The sequence below is a fragment of the Camelus dromedarius genome, chromosome 15, assembly GCF_036321535.1.
Source record: "Camelus dromedarius isolate mCamDro1 chromosome 15, mCamDro1.pat, whole genome shotgun sequence".
Lineage (NCBI taxonomy): Eukaryota > Metazoa > Chordata > Mammalia > Artiodactyla > Camelidae > Camelus > Camelus dromedarius.
In genome coordinates this window covers 5,862,496-5,880,203 of record NC_087450.1, presented here as the reverse complement: position 1 = coordinate 5,880,203, position 17,708 = coordinate 5,862,496, and the positions used below count along the sequence as shown (strand labels likewise).

At 47.5% G+C, this 17,708-nt stretch overlaps 2 protein-coding genes across 24 annotated transcripts in view; one reads left to right on the top strand and one right to left on the bottom strand.

Annotated features, from left to right (window-relative positions):
• Positions 1–8,920: 8,920 nt before the first annotated feature.
• LOC135323034 (GDP-fucose protein O-fucosyltransferase 2-like) lies at positions 8,921–16,379 on the bottom strand. 15 transcript variants are annotated; one of them, XR_010384125.1, is made up of 4 exons: positions 15,787–16,024; positions 14,555–14,787; positions 11,324–11,453; positions 8,921–9,729 (listed from the first exon to the last, which is right to left on the bottom strand). XR_010384125.1 is itself a non-coding variant. In XM_064494290.1 (4 exons), exons 1-3 carry the CDS (start codon positions 15,879–15,881, stop codon positions 11,365–11,367), a joined length of 345 nt encoding a protein of 114 aa, XP_064350360.1. In that variant the 5' UTR covers positions 15,882–16,024; the 3' UTR covers positions 8,921–9,729; positions 11,324–11,364. The 15 variants fall into 15 exon arrangements, 6 of the variants coding, with proteins under 6 accessions (XP_064350360.1, XP_064350357.1, XP_064350359.1 ...); XR_010384122.1 differs by having other exon boundaries at positions 8,921–9,726; XR_010384121.1 differs by having other exon boundaries at positions 8,921–9,726; positions 9,825–11,381.
• A 129-nt stretch (positions 16,380–16,508) lies between these two features.
• The window catches only part of LOC135323033 (uncharacterized), a 142,467-nt gene continuing 141,267 nt past the window's right edge, over positions 16,509–17,708 (top strand). For 8 of the 9 annotated variants that reach the window (XM_064494279.1, XM_064494278.1, XM_064494277.1 and 5 more), the window contains exon 1: positions 16,509–16,752. The gene's annotated coding sequence lies outside the window, so the exon portion shown is untranslated. The remainder of the gene's footprint in view (positions 16,753–17,708) is intronic. The other variant, XM_064494285.1, reaches the window with a different exon arrangement.

Genomic DNA, 17,708 nt, shown 5'->3' with positions numbered 1-17,708 from the left:
CAAGGTCCACGAGAGCACTTCTGGGAGCTGCCTGCCAAAACCTGCAAAAGGACTGCTCAGGACTGGCTCTGCAGTAGGAGCAGAGGAAGGAAATGTCACCTCTTGGTGGACATTATTGGTGATGGCAGTAGGAGGCCTAGCAGCCTCGGTATAGTGGTGGCAGGACAGGGTCCTAGTGGATGATCGTTTTCACCTCTCTTAAAAATCATTGCTTCATATATTGTATCCATTTTGTGGTTTATTTTAGGGTGGTAAATATGGTCTCTGTTACTCCATATTAGCTGGATTGATTAATTTTTTTATTGTTAATTTTCTCTTCAATGATTTGGAAGCTATATTGCCTTTTAATGAAAATTCTCTCTAAATTTTTATAAATCATCTCTAAGTTCATAACTTTATATGTAATTGGACCAGTATTCCTATAACACTATCAAAACTGAAATAACCTATTAGATCCTGTTCCTCAATAATGATAAATTTAGCATATTTTACCTCTCTGCTGTTCCAGATTGTGTGTGTGTGCGTGTGTGTGTGTGTGTGTGTGTGTGTGTGTGTGTATGTGTCCTCCAGTTACTATGTTTAGACAGTTGCTTCCAGTTTGTTATATTAACAATGAAATATAGCTATAAACTTCCTGGATTTCATTGCTCACTACCACTATTTAATACCATGTCTTTCTCACTTTTGAGTTATTTACTTATCGGGATTTTCAAATCAACTGGACACATGATTGGCTAAGTTTTTTCGAGAAGTGGACTTGGAACACTTTCATGTCTATATGAAGCTTTATGTTCTCCTCCTCAACAACTCTCAGGGTGTTGTTGATGGCTCAAGCCTTGTTTTAAAATATGGCATTGTTTTTCATCACCAAAAAAACAAAAAAGTTTTCTTGATTTAAATTGCTGTCTTTTTATGACTGGCTAGTCTTTTCTGGTGGATAGAGATTTACTTAACCTTCCCCCTTCTTTTCGCCATAACTCGGATTCATTGAGATGCACGTTTTTACCATTTCTCAGATGGGCTTCCGCTTTGACTTCCACTTTAAACCATCACCCCACTCTTTTTCTCCATGCTTATTCCTGAAAAAGTGAGCTCTATCGGATTAAAGGTGGTTCCCGTCAGACATGTGTGGCTCCCTGTCCAAAGGTCCAAATGAAGAGAAAAGGAAAGATTCCTGTTTCTGGTGGTTACATTTTGTCAGCTTAGAGATCTAGTTATCCGTGTGGCTGCGGTGGAATCTGCAATATCTTGGCTCAGAGTTTCCTTTTTCTGGCTTACTAGGGGAGCCGCAATAGCTGGGGTCACGGCGCTGTGGCCGTTGTCAGGATCCCGGGACTGAGGCAGCCCCTCTCCCACCTTGTTATTTTGATCTTGCAAACTGGGTCCCAGCTATGCGAACCCTGCACCTGGCAGCCAGGATCGCCCCCCACGTGACGTGTCCCCAGTTCCTCGGCGTCCCTCACTGCTATCAGCTAGCTCCAGTAAGGGTGCGAGCTGGCTTCCACTGCGATCTTTCCTCCTTCCTCTCCAGGCAGGCCGTCCTTTCCCACTAGTTGTCCCTATACTTTCTCTCCTGTGCTACATAAGCTGAAGGAATTCCTCAGGGTTTCCAGCAGGTACATGGCGCTCTTCTATGTTTGGACCCCTTCAGTGCTTGTAGTGGAAATTTAGGAGGTGGAAAGGAAGAGCTTGGGGGTTCTCCGTATCTAGGGGCTCCCTATCCAGCAGATTCAACTAACTGTGGTTTGAAAATATTTGTGAAAAACCAGTTTCAAAAAGCAACACTTGAATTTGCCATACATTGACAACTACTTACATAGCATTCATGTTGTATTAGATACAGTGAGTAATCCAGAGATGATTTGAAGATATAGATAAAGTACATGGGAGGGTGCACATAATTTCCATGCAATTCCTATGCCATTTTATACAAGAGGCGTCAGCATCCATGGATGTTGACTTCAGGGGGGAGTCCTGGAACCAGTGCCCCATGGTTACCAAGGGATGACTAGAAGTCCAGGCTCCTTATCCCAGCCTGTCAGGTCCCCATGTGGTCTGAAACCTACCTGTACCACACTTCCCTTGTCACTCTCCTCCAGCCCTGGCAGACTGTCCTTCGATTTTTGAACAGGCCACGTTCACTGTGCTTCATATCTGGCCCCTAGAATTACACGTTACTTTCTGAGCATGGCTCTGCTTTCACAAAAAGGGCTGCATTGTCACTAGAGAAGACACTGGAATTTCCTTTAAAAACTGAAAATAGACTTAACTCATGATCCAGCCTTCCCACTCCCGGGCATATGTCAGGAGAAAACTCTAATTCAAAAAGTCACATGCACCTCAATGCTCACAGCAGCACTATTTATAATAGCCAGGACATGGCAAAAACGCAAATGTCCGTCGACAGCTGACTAGATAAAGATGTAGTAGTATATTTATACAAAGGAATACTACTCAACCATTAAGAAGAACAAAATAATGTCATTTGCAGCAACATAGATGGATGTAGAGACAGTCATTCTAAGTGAAGTAAGCCAGAAAAAGAGAAGAATGCCATATAATATCACTTATATGTGGAATCTAAAAAAAGACACAAGTGAACTTAACTACAAAACTGAAACCGACCCACAGACATAGAGAAACTTACTTACGTTTACCAGGGAGAGAAGGGGATGGGAAGGGATAAATATGGTAATTGGAAAAGTGTCCCTCTTGGAGAGTTATGGAAATGTTAGCTATCTTGATTGCGATGATGGTTTTCTGGGTGTAGACATCTTTCAAATTCATCAAATAGTACATATGAAATATGTGTAATTTACTATACAGGAATCGTACCACAATAAATATGCCTGTAAAAAAAAAAAAAGAAAAAGAAAATATTGGCGGCATTGTGTCCTACGTTTTTATGTGTCTTTAGTGAGTGGGTCTTCAATTTTCCGGTCTGCCATATTTTCTGAACCAGAAGTGCCCTCCTTCACTTTTCTTTGATAAACTATCAGTGGGTGGCATTTATTCCCGTGGCTTCAACTGCTCTCTGACCACTGATTAACTCTCAAATCTTTTCCAGCAAGGACATTTCATTTCAGTTCCAGAAATATACTTATAATTGACAAGAGGACATGCCATTGTTTGAAGAAGTAAACCTAGTTCTGAGCGAGGGTAAATTCAAACACACAGAGCTTGAGACTTTTATGGGCTAATCAAGTGGGAATGTCTACTTGTATAAGTGATATTATATGGCATTCTTCTCTTTTTCTGGCTTACTTCACTTAGAATGACTGTCTCTACATCCATCTATGTTGCTGCAAATGACATTATTTTGTTCTTCTTAATGGTTGAGTAGTATTCCTTTGTATAAATATACTACTACATCTTTATCTAGTCAGCTGTCGACGGACATTTGCGTTTTTGCCATGTCCTGGCTATTATAAATAGTGCTGCTGTGAGCATTGAGGTGCATGTGACTTTTTGAATTAGAGTTTTCTCCTGACATATGCCCGGGAGTGGGAAGGCTGGATCATGAGTTAAGTCTATTTTCAGTTTTTAAAGGAAATTCCAGTGTCTTCTCTAGTGACAATGCAGCCCTTTTTGTGAAAGCAGAGCCATGCTCAGAAAGTAACGTGTAATTCTAGGGGCCAGATATGAAGCACAGTGAACGTGGCCTGTTCAAAAATCGAAGGACAGTCTGCCAGGGCTGGAGGAGAGTGACAAGGGAAGTGTGGTACAGGTAGGTTTCAGACCACATGGGGACCTGACAGGCTGGGATAAGGAGCCTGGACTTCTAGTCATCCCTTGGTAACCATGGGGCACTGGTTCCAGGACTCCCCCCTGAAGTCAACATCCATGGATGCTGACGCCTCTTGTATAAAATGGCATAGGAATTGCATGGAAATTATGTGCACCCTCCCATGTACTTTATCTATATCTTCAAATCATCTCTGGATTACTCACTGTATCTAATACAACATGAATGCTATGTAAGTAGTTGTCAATGTATGGCAAATTCAAGTGTTGCTTTTTGAAACTGGTTTTTCACAAATATTTTCAAACCACAGTTAGTTGAATCTGCTGGATAGGGAGCCCCTAGATACGGAGAACCCCCAAGCTCTTCCTTTCCACCTCCTAAATTTCCACTACAAGCACTGAAGGGGTCCAAACATAGAAGAGCGCCATGTACCTGCTGGAAACCCTGAGGAATTCCTTCAGCTTATGTAGCACAGGAGAGAAAGTATAGGGACAACTAGTGGGAAAGGACGGCCTGCCTGGAGAGGAAGGAGGAAAGATCGCAGTGGAAGCCAGCTCGCACCCTTACTGGAGCTAGCTGATAGCAGTGAGGGACGCCGAGGAACTGGGGACACGTCACGTGGGGGGCGATCCTGGCTGCCAGGTGCAGGGTTCGCATAGCTGGGACCCAGTTTGCAAGATCAAAATAACAAGGTGGGAGAGGGGCTGCCTCAGTCCCGGGATCCTGACAACGGCCACAGCGCCGTGACCCCAGCTATTGCGGCTCCCCTAGTAAGCCAGAAAAAGGAAACTCTGAGCCAAGATATTGCAGATTCCACCGCAGCCACACGGATAACTAGATCTCTAAGCTGACAAAATGTAACCACCAGAAACAGGAATCTTTCCTTTTCTCTTCATTTGGACCTTTGGACAGGGAGCCACACATGTCTGACGGGAACCACCTTTAATCCGATAGAGCTCACTTTTTCAGGAATAAGCATGGAGAAAAAGAGTGGGGTGATGGTTTAAAGTGGAAGTCAAAGCGGAAGCCCATCTGAGAAATGGTAAAAACGTGCATCTCAATGAATCCGAGTTATGGCGAAAAGAAGGGGGAAGGTTAAGTAAATCTCTATCCACCAGAAAAGACTAGCCAGTCATAAAAAGACAGCAATTTAAATCAAGAAAACTTTTTTGTTTTTTTGGTGATGAAAAACAATGCCATATTTTAAAACAAGGCTTGAGCCATCAACAACACCCTGAGAGTTGTTGAGGAGGAGAACATAAAGCTTCATATAGACATGAAAGTGTTCCAAGTCCACTTCTCGAAAAAACTTAGCCAATCATGTGTCCAGTTGATTTGAAAATCCCGATAAGTAAATAACTCAAAAGTGAGAAAGACATGGTATTAAATAGTGGTAGTGAGCAATGAAATCCAGGAAGTTTATAGCTATATTTCATTGTTAATATAACAAACTGGAAGCAACTGTCTAAACATAGTAACTGGAGGACACATACACACACACACACACACACACACACACACACACGCACACACACACAATCTGGAACAGCAGAGAGGTAAAATATGCTAAATTTATCATTATTGAGGAACAGGATCTAATAGGTTATTTCAGTTTTGATAGTGTTATAGGAATACTGGTCCAATTACATATAAAGTTATGAACTTAGAGATGATTTATAAAAATTTAGAGAGAATTTTCATTAAAAGGCAATATAGCTTCCAAATCATTGAAGAGAAAATTAACAATAAAAAAATTAATCAATCCAGCTAATATGGAGTAACAGAGACCATATTTACCACCCTAAAATAAACCACAAAATGGATACAATATATGAAGCAATGATTTTTAAGAGAGGTGAAAACGATCATCCACTAGGACCCTGTCCTGCCACCACTATACCGAGGCTGCTAGGCCTCCTACTGCCATCACCAATAATGTCCACCAAGAGGTGACATTTCCTTCCTCTGCTCCTACTGCAGAGCCAGTCCTGAGCAGTCCTTTTGCAGGTTTTGGCAGGCAGCTCCCAGAAGTGCTCTCGTGGACCTTGGTCCCTTTTGGCCACCAGCAAAGGGATCAAGGATGAGCAGTGAGCCTCCTTACTCATCCAAGACCTAGGAACCTATCTAATTTCTGAGCAGGGTTTCACTCTTCTCTGCTGTCTGGTACTCTCTGCCCGGCTTCCCGTGTCCCCAGTTTGGGCAGCCTGCACGCTGGCCACAGCCCATCAGAATCTGTTCCCCCGCCAAGAGGCAACGCGTGATCTTGAGTAGGGCTCCAGGCCTCTGGAGCAGCGTGGCTTGGACTGCGTCCTGGCCCTGGGTGCGCGAGCTCCATGTCCTTGGTTGAGTCAGTTAACATCTCTAAGCTAAGTTTCTTCATCAGTAAAATGAAGACATATCAATATGGAAAAATAAAGTCAGAATCGGGGGGGAATAAATTTCTAGTGACTGAAGATTTTTTTAATTTTGAATTATACAGCAAAAGACATCATACAAATTTTACTACTTCATAATTCTAAAGGACAGCTTCTACTGTTAAAACTAATGCATGTACATACACACAAACACACGTGCAGACGCACTGACTCTGGCCCACATACATTCCCTACACACACACGTACATGGACTCATGTACCACACACACACATAGCATACACACAACCACACACATCCCCAGGCGCGTGCGCGCACAGCCACACACACACTCACAGTCATGTACCACACAATTCCCCAGGTGCGTGCGTGCGCACACACACGTCATACACACCTTTGGCGTTATTCTAAATCAATTTACAATTGAGGGTCTCAGTGTCCATTGTTTTATCCGCTCAGAAGATCCTGACTTCGGACCGTGAAGCAGGAGCCCCTCCTCTCTGGAGATGGTCTTTGCCACTTACAGTCTCAGTAGAGCCAACATAAATGCCCTGGACCCTTGGAAGTGCAGGGCCAGAGCATACCTGGGAGCTCACATTCTATATATCTAAACATTTTAAGTGCAGTAGGTTCTAAAGTCCTGCCTTTACAAATATATATTCATTATAAGGGGGAAGGCCAGGTTCAAAATTAGAACAACCAGACTCAGGGGAGTCCTGCAAAGAAAGTGAGCGTGTGGGGAGAGCTGATTCCCAGACTCTGATCACTAGCCTGACCCTTTTCTTCCCAATGCTGGGTCCATCCCTTGCCATAAGTGGCCTTGGATGTGCACAGGGGGACACTCAGATTTCACGTCCGGGCTCTGCCTATAACCTCCATGCAAACAGCTGCCCTTTGGCCTCTCTGTGAGTCCTGGGAATCTGAACTCCGGGGAGAGCCGGTGCAGGCACTAGAAATGGGTCAGGGGCTGCTGAGACAGGGCATTCGGCGTCCTGGGTTTCTAGAGCATGGGATGGAGCCAATGACCATGCCCCCTTGGCCTTGCTGACTCCACCCGATGGAGGGCGTGGCCAGAGGAAGTGTCAGGGCCAGGGGAACCTTCTGCAGTGCAGGACCCAGGGCAGCGGGGGGCCCGGGTCTAAGGAGAGAAGCCCTAAGGAAAAGTCTGTGGAGGCTGTAAGGTACCTTCATTCCCATTAATTAAAAAAAACAAAAGCTTACCACAGGCGTGCGGGGGAAGGGTTTTGTTATAACAAGGGAAGGCACTTGCCAAGGTCTGGCCATAGAGGGCTGCTGGGTTTGCCAGGTTGAAGAGGAACCGAGAGGCCGTTTGCCTCCCCTGGGTCTAGACACTGCTTGAATTCTTCCAGGTGACACTTAAATGCAGTGAGACATGGAACTCTCTAAAGTTGTTAAAATATTCATGGTGAGCCATTCAACTCTCTCCTCATTCTTGGCTACGAAAGCACGATAAACACAGGTGGGAATCTCATCAGCCTGTTGGTTGGTTCACTGTCCATCTGGCGCCCCCTCTTGTAGGAGCCTTTATCACATCACCCAGGGCTGACCCATCTCAGGATCACAGCTGATTTTCCACAGGTGGCACCACTTGCTGGTGACATGAAGGAACCATGTTAGCCACCTCCCAAACTCTGAGGCTTCTCCTGGGAGGAGCCTGCAGACACCCAGTCCAGCCTCTGCACAATGATGCTCCTCAGGGTCACTCCCGGCTTGCTGCCCTGGCCTCTAGCTCTGGCCAGAACCTCGCTGAATTGTCGATAAATGTCCCCCATGCACCACGTCTAAGCTTGGGGTCCAGAAGTGACCATGGTTCTTATTTTCTTCCCATCGATGGATTGTTTGATCTTCATGTAATCGTGTTGGCAGCAAGGCCAGTACCGCCCTCCTGAGGCCTCCCTGAGCCGCCTCTGTCTATAACTGTCCTAGCGCCCCAGGGGATCGGGTCTGAAGCCTGGCACTCAGACACGAGGATGACAGCTGGAGAGACAGGAATCCACTCCTGCTGTGGCTTCTGCTGAGGCTCGATGTGGCCATACAAATGGATCCCACAGGCCCTGACTTCACTTGACTCGCTGCAGGGATGCTCCCACACTGCCCCGTTCCCCCCCCCAGAGACAGAGGGCTTTCTGCTTGTTCCCGAAGGCCCCACCCCCGAGGGGGCACTGGGTCCAGTGGAGCGTCCAGCCTGGTTCCCCGCCAGCCCTTAGGGCTTTGGTGGGGCCTGGAACGTCAACTACCCTCCCCTTAGGGGCCCGTTTGTCCTTTCCAGCCAACAGACCTAGGTCATAAGCACTTTAACTCACCTGAGGGTGTTTTCCTCACTTCAGGGGCAGTGAGGACGGGGCTTCTTCACACTCCAAGTGCCCCAGGTCTGGATGCAGACAGTCTGGCTCTCCCCCAAGTCCTGCAGTTCCCGGCCACACCTGCTGCTGGTCACAGTCTGTGCTGTGTTCTCTTCCAGGACAAGGGGTGCACTCTGACCCCCGCCCCGCCCCCACCAGCGGTGGCAGAGGCGGCGGACAGGCAGGTGAGCTGGGGCCTGAGACCGTGCCCGCAGATCAGTGCCCCAGAAGCCGCTGGAGACTAGAGGGGCCACGGGGCAGAAGGCAGCATGGGATGGGAGGAGGAGGAAGGTTCAGGATAAGGAGATGAAAGGGGGAACGGATAGCACTGTGAGGACCTCGGCCATGAAAGGGAAGAGAAATCACAGTGACAGCTGGAGCGGTGTCGGCGTTAAAAGCTGCGCGCTGTTTTTTTTTAATTTTATTAATTACCAATATATATTGACAGATTTCTTATTTTATTAAAGATTATGTTCCATGTCATATAACAGGATAGAGTATGTTATTATTTATTAAATAATACATAATAGAAGATATACTAGCATATTATCTTCTGTTTATTTATTAGCAGATAGTATATAATACATATGTAGGTGTTTATATACATAATATATTATTCATGCATCTATATAATATATAACCCATAACAAATAATGTAAGATAATGATTAATATATAATATAACAAGATTACATATCAATAATGATGTAATATTACCCATTGTATGTCTTGGTTCATGACACATTCTCATCTTATTTGCCTGTCAGAAGTATTTATGTATTAAAATTAATATTATAAGACACAGTTATGAACCTATCACCCAGCATCATAACAGGAATATTGACAGTGACATACTGTGTCCTCTTTACCTATCCTGCTCTTGGCCTCTTCTCACAGGAAGTAACCAGCATCCTGAATCCTGGCTTACCCTTGCCTTGTGTTACTTTCACACACACAACATTTAAGATCAGTTAAAACAAATGAACTGCAGGTACATGCAATGAAGTGGATGAATCACACACTCCATGTTAAATTGAAAAAGTAACCCCTAGAAGGTAGCCGATAGTGTGCTATGCTTTTAACTGTGTGTATATATGTCAACTAAACTCACTGAATTAAGAACAACTACAGCTAGAGTCCAGGTGGGAAAGGGACAGATAAAAGGTGAGGTGAGCAGATTTGCTGTAGGTGAGCGAGTTCCTTTCCAGTGACATGTCATTCTCTCTGAAGCAGGAGGCATGACCATCTGCTGGGAGTCAGGGAAGAGAAAGAGGGAAGGTTAGAGGTGTGCAGAGAGCAGAGAATGTTGACATAACTGAGTGATAAGTGGGGAAATGTGCTCACTATAGAAATCCTGGAGGATTGCCTGGCAGCGGCAACATGGTGGGCATTGATTTGTAGTCTTGGAAATCTGTGCTGGGAGAGCCTGCTGCCTGCAGGCTCAGAACAAGTAGAGCTGGGTGAACCGAGATGGAAGTCGGCCTGGTGAGGAACTGAAAAGGTCAAGGCTCAAGGGGGTTTTGTCTGTCATAAAGAGAGTGCTGACTGTGGATGCAGAGCTGGAAGGTGGGGAAGTGGAAGTAAGAGGAACGTGGACAGGCAGGAAAGCAGAGGAGTCAGCGCATGATGCCCCAGTGAGGGTGAAGGAGGGCCAGGGAGGCTGGTGGAGAAGAAGCTGGACGGCTAGAGGTGGGCACTTAAAGGAGAGAGGCTGGACCTGGGGTGGAGACACGCCCGGGTATGAGCCCGGGGGTAGGGTGAATGGGGGGTGGCTGGCTCAGGCTGACAGAGAAGAAGACCCTACAATGACCATACTGGGTGGTGGAAGGAGAATGAACTTTGACGTCTTGATGGTAGGAGGCGAGGCAATACAGAGCTGGTGGTCCAGGTGCTCCTGACTGAGGCAGATGAGCAGGGAGGCCAGGGTGGCAGGCACTGCTAGGAAAGGATCTGGGTTTTCCATGTGCTCCCACGAGGGGAGGAGCAATCATCTGAAGGTGGAAAGTGAGCACAAGGAGGCCAACCCAGGCTCCTGATCAAACGGGGTTTGTGAAGGTGCAAAGCGTCAACTCCAGTGATGGTGGCCCAGGAAGCAGGGACCACGGGTGAAGTGAGGGGGCACTCAGAGAAGAGAGGGAGAAGAGTCTTCTGGGTGTAGGGGGAAGAGAGGCCCGAGGACAAAGGAGCACAGAGGCACAGTGATGAGGATGGACTGGCTCTATGGTGACACTGCAGGGATGGCTGGATCTTTGTCCTGAGGGCTTAGGTTGGGGGGACTACTGGCCTCATGAGGATCCCCCTCTCAGCAGCCTGGACAGAGGCTCTCGCTCCTGAGAGCTGTGTGGCCACCACTGTTCCCGGAGGGGCTCTGCCTCCATCTTCTCTTATCAGACTTTCCTGCCCAGCCCCCGACCGCCAGCCAGGGAGCCTGGGCCTCGCAGCTGTTTGCCGTGGAGGGACACAGGCTCCTCGGAGGAGCAGGCGGATCTTACTTTGCTCCGTAACCCAGGGCCTAGCAAAGCGCCAGCCCATGTGTGGGCCATGTAGGGGCTCGGATACTTACTATACTAACTCAAAGCAGTAGAATTGCAGAGCTGGAGGAAGTGACCACTGAGCTCACAGAGTTCACTGCCCACACCCCCATTCTACAGATGAGGAATCAGAGACCAAGCAGTGAAGCAGCCTTGGCCAAGGTCACGCTGCTCGTAAATGCTGGCCTGTGTCGGGCATGCCAAGTGATGAGCTGCAGTGAAGGGGCTGAGAGGGGGCTCTGGGGCCAGAGAGCTCGGGTTCAAGTCCCAGCTCTGCCATTTATTAGCCGTGTGATTAATGAATGTCCTTACCTTTAAAGTGGAACTCATAGTGGTGCCAACTCATTGGGTTGTCATGAACACAGCGTTCCTGGAACAGCAGGACAGAGTACTGTAAGGGTTTGCTGTTGCTTTGGTTATGATTATTATCACCAAGTGAACCCTGAAATGAAGAACAAAGGCAGCAAGAATTTTTATTTTAAAGGAGTTTCAAATCCTCTGATGAATGCTTCATTTCATCTATTCAAGTTTTCATTTGACCCTTATTAACAACTACACAATGGATGACTTTTGAGGCAATCTTGCTTCATGTCTTTAATTCTCACTAACGACACAGGCTATTTAACAGGCAGCAGTTTCTTTTCCAGGAAGAGGGACAAAAAGTTAAAAATGACTCAGTGCCTCTCGGTCCCCAGTGAGTTGGTTGTGACCTGTCAACCCAGCTTTGGGGAAGTGCCCGCTCCCCCTGGGCCCACTGAGCTGCCCCGCAGCCTCCAAGGGGTGCCGTACCCCCACACGAATCCAGTCTCTTGGTTCCTATCTTTGCTTCAGATCCCTCAAGGACTGCCCATGCCCCAGGGCCCCATCTGCCCCACCAGCCTTGGCTGCTGGACTCCAGGACACCATCCTGGGTCTCAACCATCCCCTGTTCCTATGACCGCCCCACTACTCTACATTTTGTCCTTCAAGTGTGGGCTTCTGTGGCTCGCCACACAGCAGGGGTCTCCCCGTCCTCCACCTTGGGTAACTGCATCGTCCTGCACGGTGCCTAGGGAACCCGTGTGGAGGCAGGAAGAATACAGAACAACAGGTGCTCAGAGGGGCTGCCTTTCCCACTGCAGGGGCCCTAGAGGGCTTTCTCCCAGCTGGTTATTCACAGGCGCTGAAGCTGTGGAATCTCGATCTCACCAATTTAAAGGGCATCATCACTAATTACAAAAGCAATCATTTCTTCAGTAGCAAAAAGAGAAAAGACTTTGTGTTCCCCACCTCCAACTGTTTTCCTCCACCTTCAGATGTTTCTCATCTCTGGGCAAGGGTAGAATGCAACTCACAGAATATTATTTTTCAATGTCTTTTCCCACTCTGAAGATTGCTTTCCCAGAACCGATGAAGGCTACAATGGTTTAGCTTCCCTGGACTGAGGATTCAGAGGCCTGGGGGGAAGGGGGGAGGGGGAGGTGAGATAACTCAGCAATATTGAACCTAACAGAGACATTAAAAGGTTCTATTCTAAACAGAAAGGAAGCAGGATGCTATAGAAACAGGAAAACCATAGTTGGAAATGCAATAACGAGTTGCAAGAGAATAAACATAAAGATGTAAAAATGAAAAAGGACATCAAAATAAAAAAAGTTGGGAATGGGAGAGGGGAGCAAGAATATGTAGATTTTTTTCTTTCTTTTTTTTCTTCGTTATTCTTAGGATGTGTTGGAGCCTACGTGATTATCAGTCTAAAGGAAATAGATATAGTAATGGGCTGATATATTTGAAGAATAAGGTAAGCACAAATCAAAAGCATACAATAGAGTCGCAAAAAAAACAAAAAGAAACAAACTCAAAATGGCTTAAAGACTTAAATATTAGACACGACACTATAAACTTCTCACAAGAAAACATAGGCAAAACATTATTTGACATACATCTCAGCAATGTTTTCGTAGGGCAATCTAAGCAACCCAAGCAACAGAAATAAAAGCCAAAATAAATAAATGAGACCTAATTAAACTTATAAACTTTTGCACAGCAATAGAAACCATAAGTAAAACTAAAATACAACCTATGGAATGGGAGAAAATATTTGCAAAAGATGAGACTGACCATGGCTTAATTTCTAGACTATATAAATAGTTCATACAACTTAATAAGAAAAAAATAAACAACCAAATCCAAAAATGGGCAGAACAACTAAACAAGCAATTCTCCAATGAAGACACACAGATGGCCAATAGGCATATAAAAAATGCTTAATATCGTTCAATTATCAGAGAAATGCAACTCAAAACTACAATGTTATCATCTCACACCAGTCAGAATGGCCATCATTCAAAAGTCCACAAACCATAAATGCCGGAGAGGCTGTGGAGAAAAGGAAACCCTCCTACATTGTGGGTGGGAATGTAGTTTGCTGCAGCCACTGTGGAAAACAGTATGGAGATTCCTCAAAAGACAAAAAAAAAAAAAAAAAAAAGACTTATCACCTAATCCAGCAATCCCACTCCTGGGCATATATCCAGAGGGAACCTTCATTCCAAAAGATACCTGCACCCCAATTTTCACAGGAGCACTGTTTACAATGGCCAAGACATAGAAGCAACCTAAACATTCACTGACAGATGACTGGATAAAGATGTGGTATTTAGATATAACAGAATATTACTCAGTCATAACAAAGAAGGAAATAAGGCCATTTACAGCAACATGGATGGAAATGGAGATTATCTCACTAAGTGAAATAAGTTAGACAAAGACAAGTATCATATGATATCATTTATATGTGGAATTTTTAAAAACATGATACAAATGGACTTATCTATAAAACAAAAAACAGACTCACAGACTTATAAAACAAACTTAGGTGTTTGGGATTAACAGATACAAATTACTATATGTAAAACAGACAAACGACAAGGATTCACTGTAGAACACAGGGAAGAATATTCAGTATCTTGCAACCTATAATGGAAAAGAACCTGAAAAAGAATAGACTATGTATATGTACAACTGAATCACTATGCTGCATACCTGAAACTAACAAAACATTGTAAATCAATCACATTTCAATTTAAAAAAAATTGATAAGCTCTAAATACCTTTATTCAAAGAAAATCTTGAACCCTTCCCTCTTACAAAATTTAAAATGGGTAGCTTGAGCAGGACCAAATTATACTGGATGGGCAGTTACATATCTTCTCCAGCACGTGGCCCATGTTACACACACATCGTGTTTTCCTACAGGTAAGAACAGCCCTGACTGCACAGCGAGCGACTCTTTCTGGGACAAGGGCCTCTGTGGCAGTGGCCTCCTTGTCACCGCTCCATCTCACCAGGAGGCCAGGGTTTTCAGAGGGGAGGGGACATAGAGCTCATACACTTCAAATTGACTTCCCGAAAAAACTATGGAAAAACCAAATTCACCTGCAGTGTGGGAAACATGAGCAGGGCCCCTAAGCAGACCGACAAGCCCAAAGTAAGATGGCCCGATGTTCAGATTGGAACCAGAACAAAGACCACCTGGCCCCAGTTAAATGACCACCACCTCACCTGCAATGAACTGCTCGTACTCAATGTCAGGGATGTTTCTGTTGAGACTTGGGAGGTCAAAGGAGTCGGACCAGGGATCGGGGCTCTGCCAGTGGTAGAGGTGGCCCCAAGGGAATTGCACCAGTACCGGCTCTTCCATCTTCAGCAGGGTCTTCAGGAGTAAGGCAATGTGGATGCAGACGTTCCTACGGAGGTTGAAGCCCTCTGGAGGGTTGAAGTCACACAGAAGGTACCTGGCAGGGAGCAAAGGAGAGCGGGTCTTCAGGGCCAGGCCTCTGCACAGGAATCCAGGCTTAGATAGAACAGATACAACGGGAATCCCTGCACAGCCCATGGCCTAGACTCCAGACACATTCAGCAGCTTCTGGTTTGTAAAGTGGAGGCACTGCCCACCCATCTCCATGTGGCCAATTACTTCAAGTCCGGGAGCAGTTGCGGAAGACATCTTGGCATCCGTCTAACACCACTAAGCACCCGACTAGCATCTGAGCACCCGTTCTCCAGGGGCTCTCAAACTTCTTGTTCTACAGAACCCTATACACTCTTAACAATTACTGAGAACTCCAAAAGGCTGCTATTTATGTGAGTTTAATCTATCAATATTTCCTGTGTTAGAAGTTAAACAAGAAGTTAGAAAAAGTGTATGAATTCACTTAAAAATATTAACAATCTACTGTATGTTACCATTAATACTCTTAAACAAAATATAATTCTATTTTTCAAAAGAAAAATCATTAGTGAGAAGAATAGCAGTGATTTTAATTTCTGCAAATCTCTTTTGGACTGGTGAGAGCTGAATTCTCCTATCTGCCTCTGCATTCCCTGTTTTGTGATATCGCAGGCCAGGTTTTCCCTGGAAAACCCCGCAGGAACTCGGGAGAGCAAGAGTGTGCAAAAGGCAGGTGACATCCCGGCGTTTCTATGAAAATGGTCTTGCACCTCAGGGGCCTTGGATACACTTTGATAACTGTTGCCCTATCCAAGGCGAGACTCTTCTACACAAGAGCCAGGCAAGGGTCCTGGATTCTGTAATGAGTTACCGCCACCACACCCCTCCCTTCTCTGTGTGTTTCTCACAAACTCCATTACTGCAGATGAGGATGTAATCCTCAACTGGGGCCTCTAATCCCAGAAGACTGCTAACTTCAAGAGGGAGGGTCCCATCTACCATCCCTACACCCCGCATAGTTTATTTTGAGTCAAGCCTTAGATAACTGCTTATCGGCACTGACCCTTGTGTCTTATTCCTGAGGTTGACTGAAGGAACCAACATCTGGATGGAACTGAAATTTCCCTGCAGATAAACAAGACTGATAAGCCACCCCATTCCAACATCTGATTCTGGGGCTCTTCAAAACCCGGGTAAGGCCCCGCTTCATCTAAGATGGGTCCTCTGCCTGCCCTTCCCGGGGGGTTCTGGGAGGCCGCGGCCACCAAGGGCGACCCAGACTCGCGGCCCCAGCCCCAGGGCCTGAGGGGGAGGAAAGCTTGAGGCTGTGCCCAAGCCCTGCCCCGCCCCGCCCCAACACGCTCCCCGGCAGCACAGCCCTCCCCGGCCACCGCCCCAACCCCGATCCCACCCCGGTTCATGTCCGCCGGCCCCACCGACGGCGCGGACGTACGTTTACCGTCTGTGGGACGCCGCCCCAGACAGGATGTCGGCCGCCGACTGACCAGGACAGAACTAGTCGCCCGGCCGAGCAAGCCGCCATCCCCAGCAGCAAGCACCGCCATGGTCCCGGGCAGCTGCACACTTCCGGAGCCCGCTACCCGCCCCAGAAGCGCACGCCGGCCCGCGCAGAGCGTGGCGCCTGTAACCATGGCAACTCCGCGCGGCCCTCCCCTAGCGCTTGCGTCGTGCGTCCTCCCGAGTCTAGTTGTGCGAGGGCATAACTTGCGGAGCCAATGGGAGCCAGGGCGCAGCCAGGACGGGGGTGGGGGGAGGCTTATGGGACAGCTGGGCGGGGCCGGGGAGGGCAGGGCCGCGCGGAAGTCCTGACCTGCATGTGGCGCCGGCCGGAGGTTGGGCGTTGCTGCCACCAGTGGGCGGGACAGCGGGGCAGCGAGGCGGGGGCACCCTCACCTGTCCGTGTGTGGGGATCAGCCTGGGCTCCGTGGCCTCCGCTTGCACCGGACGTGGACCCAGGCTACCGGTGGGCAAGATAGAGGACTGAGCCCAGGCACGCACGGCTGGCCAGGTAGGGCACCTGAAGTGCAGATCCGCCAGGCCCGCTGCCGGCCTTGAATACGCGCTGCTAGGCAGTTTCCAAGAAGACGGGATCTGTCATAAGAGGGGAGGTAGGGCTTGGGTGCCAGATGTCGGGTTGGGTGCAGTCTCACAGGAGAGCCACGGTGAGAGGGCGCAGAGCGGCCCCTGTGTTGGCGGGGCTAAGAGTTTGGGGTATAGGGTCGGGGTGGTGTGTGCCTTTCTCTGTGGTCTCCTCACTCCAGAGCAAGGGGCTCTGCTTACCCCCTCCCCTCACTGCACTCCCTGCCTTCCCCAGCACCACCTGGGGTGTGGTCATGTCGAGGCAGGGAAGGCCCAGGGAAGGGGCTCATTCAGGGCCAGGGGCCACTCTGCAGGGGTGCTGGACCTGAAAGCAATGCAGTGCTTCGGAACTCCCCTGGGCTGGGTTTCTAACCAGTGGGATGGAAGGGCCTTTCCTTCCTGGGGTGCATTTGGGGGAACTAGATACGTCATGAATGTCAGCCCTGAAAATGGAGGCTGCGCTACATCCATTCTTGGAAAGAAAAATCAGGCCCTTCCAGCCCAGGTGTCTCAGAAAGTCAGTCAGCAATGTTCGGGGTCCCAAGTTTAGGCTTTCAATTAGAGCTGAGCGGCTCAGGAGGCCAGATCCCTGTCCGTGGCTCCAGGAGTAGGCTTTCTGCTGGGGGACAGGATCCTCACAAACACCTGTGTCTTTGTGGGTCACTCCCCTCTGACAAGCTGGGAGGCAGGGTGCAGTTGTGGGAAATCGTGTTTCCATGAGGAGAGGGCCACCAAGTGGTGGGGGCACAGGAGACAGTGAGAAAGAGTCCCGCAGCCTTTCTGGAATCAAAAAACTGGCAAATGTGAAGAAGTGCATAATTTGTTTTATTGAACAGGCTGCTTATGTACGTTTGGAGGGCCAGGTTCAAGGACTCTGCATCCCTC

What these genes read in the sequence shown, in the direction of transcription:
- LOC135323034 (XM_064494290.1), bottom strand. Translation starts at nt 15,881, where the DNA reads ATGGGGTGGCTTATCAGTCTTGTTTATCTGCAGGGAAATTTCAGTTCC. An exon ending in CTCAGGAATAAGACACAAGG is followed by an intron (nt 14,788 to 15,786) that starts GTCAGTGCCGAT and finishes GCTCCCTGCCAG; the next exon opens with GTACCTTCTGTGTGACTTCA.